This window comes from Oncorhynchus keta, chromosome 13 (assembly GCF_023373465.1).
Source record: "Oncorhynchus keta strain PuntledgeMale-10-30-2019 chromosome 13, Oket_V2, whole genome shotgun sequence".
Classification (NCBI taxonomy): domain Eukaryota; kingdom Metazoa; phylum Chordata; class Actinopteri; order Salmoniformes; family Salmonidae; genus Oncorhynchus; species Oncorhynchus keta.
In genome coordinates this window covers 47495949-47501653 of record NC_068433.1, presented here as the reverse complement: position 1 = coordinate 47501653, position 5705 = coordinate 47495949, and the positions used below count along the sequence as shown (strand labels likewise).

General features: G+C 44.9%; 1 protein-coding gene across 1 annotated transcript; it reads left to right on the top strand.

Moving 5' to 3' along the window:
- The first annotated feature begins 1109 nt into the window (after window positions 1–1109).
- LOC118392480 (kelch-like protein 42) lies at window positions 1110–4885 on the top strand. Its single transcript, XM_052460372.1, has 3 exons — window positions 1110–2371; window positions 2556–2749; window positions 2925–4885. Exons 1-3 carry the CDS (start codon window positions 1608–1610, stop codon window positions 3374–3376), a joined length of 1410 nt encoding a protein of 469 aa, XP_052316332.1. The 5' UTR covers window positions 1110–1607; the 3' UTR covers window positions 3377–4885.
- Window positions 4886–5705: the final 820 nt, after the last annotated feature.

The window sequence follows — 5705 nt, the reverse complement described above, 5'->3', positions numbered from 1 at the left end:
CACATTTAGGCAGTTTTGCCCTGGAAACATGTATGCCATAGGAATACAATTTCTATGGTATGGTGCATGGGAAGGAGGTGGCAGATGGTTGTCTGTAGAGGTGCAGCAAGCCACAGTTCTGGGGCAGTGTTTATAACGTGTGGACACCTGACAGGCCAGCTCATAGGACCCATATAGGGTAGACCCATTGCAGGTGTGAATATCTGTTGTAAGTCCCAGCCTGAAGTAGTTGGGTCTGCCATAGTGTCGTGTCATCACCCATCCCCCTCATACCAACACACACACACACACACACACACACACACACACACACACACACACACACACACACACACACACACACACACACACACACACACACACACACACACACACACACACACACACACACACACAAGCTGCCTGCCCCTATACATGCCATCCGCATTCTTGAAGAGTGCAATCAGCCATTATCTAGACTTGTACTCCCTCGATGAGTGTTTTTTCCACGGAGCAGAAGGGTGAAGAATGCAGAAAGTCTCTCTGTTTTAACTCTCCGCAAAACCCGCTGTTCCAATAACAGATGCCCCTGAGAAAGAGAAAAGTAGAGCGGCAAAATAGTCATGCCAAACAACAGTATCAGATTCAGCTTCCTACTATACTGTTAAATTGTGATTCAAATATATATCATTGGTACTCCAAAAGGCCTACTCAGCGAAGTGTAAAACAGTTACATATTTCATCACTGGGCAATGCTTGCCTCCAGTCCATATAGCCATTAAGTTAACAGTAAAATACTGTATGCGACATCAACCACCAATAAACATGAACCTGTTGGGTAGGCTCAGCCTGAGATTGGAGGCTAGATGAGCTGTGTGTTGGGTGCCACAGAGGCTATACACTGATATCTTACTTCATTGCAAGTTTATGTTGTTGATAGTTGGAAACTGTGGGATTTAATGTACCTGGTTCCCTGAAAAATTCGGGAAGCAAAGTATAGGAACATGTATTACGGGTGGCTTGCACCTGTCGATAGCAGGTAGAGTATACCCCAAGCCAGCTGGTGGCAGTAACACATCTTGTACCAATCTGCATGGCATTGTCTTAACACGAAGAAGAAAACAGTGGTTTCCGGTTGAGCAAGCAAGTGACGCAACCCACAGGATCAAAACAGGAAATATGCTGCCAATTTCTCCTCAAAAACCAACTGTAGCTTTCTGCAGATTATCTCGACAATGCAAGGAAAGTGTGTTACCCAATATAAACATCTTAAAATTGACCACATGGTCCAGAAAAATATCTTCTTTGGATGTACGTCGAGATAATATCTGGTGTTTTTGAAAGATAAAGTGGCTAGCAAGATTTCCAAGTCACTCTTAGCCTCTTGCTAGCTAGCTAGCTAGCCCACTCATAACTGAGTTGAAATTAACCAGGCATCATCCAGACGTATGGGCTGAACATTACCATATATAGGGCTGGTGACTGCGGTGCGACTAGAGTTGCAGACCACCCCTGCGCCTGAGAAATGTAAACTGTGGCAGGCCGTCATTAACAGATCGAGGCCGGAAGAAGACAGTCAACAAAACAGATCACTTGACAACATTAGCTAGCTAACCCAACCACTAAACATGTCATCTGAACAAATAATCGTAATTGTCATGGATGACAAAACGTACAACGTCAACAAAGGCAAGTTGATAGAAAAAAGCGACTACTTCCGTGCACTGTACAGCTCTGGGATGCGCGAGTCCAGAGAGGATTCAGTGCAACTGCAGGGGCTGAGTGTGCCAGGGCTCGAGCTGGTCCTGGAGTTTATCAACACCTCCAAAGTGAAAGTAGTCAACGAGACCCTGGAAGACCTGATTGAGACTGCATCTTTTTTGCAAGTCACCTCTATCCTAAAACTCCTTTCGTCTGAAATTCGACAAGAGAATTGTGTGGAACTCTACAGCCTATCTGAGGTATATGGAACTCATGATCTACGCAACGCTTGTCTCAGATATATGAGCTGTCACTACCACCCGATGCTGCGGAGACCAGAGTTCAGCGACTTACCTGCGGCCCTGCGCAACCAGGTTAAAGAGATGCGTATGAAAGGCACGGCCACTCTGGTGGCTATCGGACTCTTCACCTGTCTGGCTCTGGACCTACCAGACCAGGACGAGCCCTGGTCCATGCTGAGGTATGGGGAAGTAGAGCAGCGTTGGAAGCCGCTCGCTAACAACCTGCCCTCTGACATGGTCAATGTGAGAGGCTACGGCTCGGCCGTGTTGGACAACTACCTGTTCATTGTCGGTGGGTACAGAATGACCAGCCAGGAGATCTCAGCGGCACACTGCTACAACCCCTGTAGAAATGAATGGAACCAGGTAGCCCCCCTGAACCAGAAGAGGTCAGTACAGGTCAGCTATATGAATAGATCTCTACGCAGTCTGTCCCAGTCTTGAGTTCCAATATCAAGTCTGTTCTGATGTCTTGATCTTCAATCTGTTTTGATGCTGAGCCAGCAAACTACATAGGCTACAGTATGTCTCTGTCCTGTAACGTTGTTGTATATCTGTCTCTCCTCCGGTCAGGTCCAACTTCAAGCTGCTGGCGGTACGAGGGAAGCTGTATGCAGTGGGAGGCCAGTGTCAGGGCACTGTGGAGTGCTACAGCCCTGAGCAGGACTGGTGGACCTGTGTGTCGTCATTACCCGACCCCCTGGCAGAGTTCTCTGCCTGCGAGTGCCAGGGCATGATCTACGTCATGGGAGGATATACTGCCAGAGGTTAGTGGGGGTGATTTTCATTCCCAGCAGAACATTTTCTAAAATGTCCAATGTATACACACAGTAGACATAAAGAACTGTAGGCTACACAAATAGTGCTTGTCCATTTGACAAAATATCAACTGTTTTTTCAATTATTTGAACAAATGCTGTTTTCTCTCTCTCTATCCATTAGACAGGAATACCAGCGTACTCCGCTACTGCCCCACCTCTGACAGTTGGACAGTGTTCCGCTCCTGCTCGGCCCACGTGCGTAAGCAGCAGATGCTCTCGGTGGAAGATACCATCTACCTGGTGGGTGGGTACACCCACGAGCTGGAGCCGGGTCCGGGGCGGCGGGCCAGCCAGACGGAGGACATGCTGACAGTGCAGTCTTACAACGTGATCACGGGGGAGTGGCTCCACCTGAAGGACAACACCTCCAAATCGGGTCTGAACCTCACGTGTACGCTGCACAATGACGGCGTCTATATTATGTCGCGCGACGTCAGCCTGCCCACCAGCCTGGAGCACCGCGTCTTCCTCAAGTACAACATCTTCTCAGACGCCTGGGAGGCCTTCAGACGCTTCCCCGCGCTGGGCCAGAATATGCTACTCTGCTCCCTCTATCTGCCCAACGTTCTATGAGCGTTGCGGATGGAATGAGAGAGACTACATCATATGCCACAAGAGGCTTGTTTGTGCGTGCTGCGGCTACATAGCTCCCATGAAGAGAAGTGGTAACGGTAGAGCTGTAGATGGCTGCAGTATGAAACAGTATGGCCAAATCCCCGTTGGTGGGGCAAAATCTAGAAAAACACAGACTTGTTACATTATTTAAACTTTAAAGTAGCTACAAGCACAGGCAAAGCAACAGTCATGCATTGTGGGTCAATGTCTAAGTTAGCTTAGTTTAGTTTATTTTATTTTTACAGGTACAGTGCACATTAATCAACGTTTCAGTAAAAGTGCCGGTTTTAGCCAGCCGGCTAATTTTCAACCGCAGTCCCTGGGCAGGTTATTAAAAACAATTACAATATAGACAATAGCACCATAGAACAAGCAAGACATAGCAACATAGGACAAGCAAGACATAGCATACAGACAGGGCAGCATTGGGCTACTATCGAGATCCCTTTTTGGATTCTTTGATTAGAAGTAGACTTGAATCATATAGAACATTCCCTATTGTTTACACTGCAAATTAAAAATGAAAGATTTGCAAAAATCTTCGTTTTAGTGTTCACTACAAACCTTAAACGCTAATGCAAATAAATAATATAATTAATACGTCATATTGGATATTGAAGAAAGTTTGTAGTCTAGAAGTGGCTTTGGTGTTACACTGCTTGTTTTGCAATGTGCAATTGAATAACTTAAATAAAATGCTAAGCTGATGCCGGACCACAATTAATAACTAAACAAATGTTTTAACTCTTGCGTGAGAAGATATAATGGTAGAATCATGAACGGGCAAAATTGAGAAATTCCTTGACTTGATTTAACTTATGAACATTGTTTAGAAAACAAACGCTAAACTCAGCAGCAGTACAGTTCAATGAAATGGATGAGGAACGTGCCTTTTGTACACATGAACAAGAGTTGAATTGTAAGTGACCAACCAAAACTGTGTATTTTTTCCCAATTCACTGTTGAATTATCAGGAAAGGGCTTTCATTAGGGTACGTTAAGGACAAATTGATGAAAGACAATGAGAATGTAGTTTTGGTTTAAAGGTAGACTCCGCGATATTATGCAGGAAAATAAACAACATAGTGGGTCAATTTCCTCAACTAAGAAGCGTCGGAGCGTGAGGCTCGACTTCTCAGCTATTTTGGTGCCCTGGCTACCACGCTGTGAACAGGGTGACGCGAACCCGTGCACAGATACTGTGTGTGACTGTCGCTCATCTCAATATCTCCGGCGCTGCTTGTGGCAACGTAACTTTGCTGAGTCTACTTTTAATTAAAGGGGATTACAGACCTTTTCTGTGGAGATGGCTTGTATGAACAGTCTTTCTGCTGATAATACAACTACGTCGTTTGGCTTCTAAAGATGTGTTGGAGTTTGATGAAGGTACTGTATAGTGTTTTGTCACCTCTGGTTATGTTCTGACAGATGCCTTGGACTTAGAAGAATAAAGAAAATATTCAGGGAGTAGGTGTTCTGTTTTATTGTAAAAACATTGAATCCACGCATTCAGTGATTGTGCCTTTTTGGAAGTAGGAGGCTTTGTCTTTTCATCTGCAAGTGAAGCTACATAAAATACTTTAAATCACATCTAAACTTTCATAGTCTGCCCATATTAAGGCCTTAAGGATCATTTAGTTATCTTTCTTCCCTGTCTTTGGTTTGGTCCTCGCTTCTGTACATCCCGGTACTTTGTCCTCTCTCTTCTTTTGTAGGGGGAACTAACAGCCTTTCTCCTGAAACTATTCCCCTCTTCCCCTTTGTAGGCAAAACTAGCATCCTCTATTCCTAAATTGTTTCTCTCTTCACATTTGTAGGCAAAACTAGTGACCTGTTCCTAAACTATTGCTGTCTTTTATTTTGTAGGTGGGACTAGTGTCCTCTCTTGTCAAAATGATTCATCTCTTCCCATGTGTAGGTGGAACTAGTGTCCTCTCTTGTCTAAATTATTCATCTCTTCCCATGTGTAGGTGGGACTAGTGTCCTCTCTTGTCTAAATGATTCATCTCTTCCCATGTGTAGGTGGAACTAGTGTCCTCTCTTGTCTAAATGATTCATCTCTTCCCATGTGTAGGTGGAACTAGTGTCCTCTCTTGTCTAAATGATTCATCTCTTCCCATGTGTAGGTGGAACTAGTGTCCTCTCTTGTCAAAATGATTCATCTCTTCCCATGTGTAGGTGGGACTAGTGTCCTCTCTTGTCTAAATGATTAATCTCTTCCCATGTGTAGGTGGAACTAGTGTCCTCTCTTGTCAAAATGATGTGTAGGTGGGACTAGTGTCCTCTC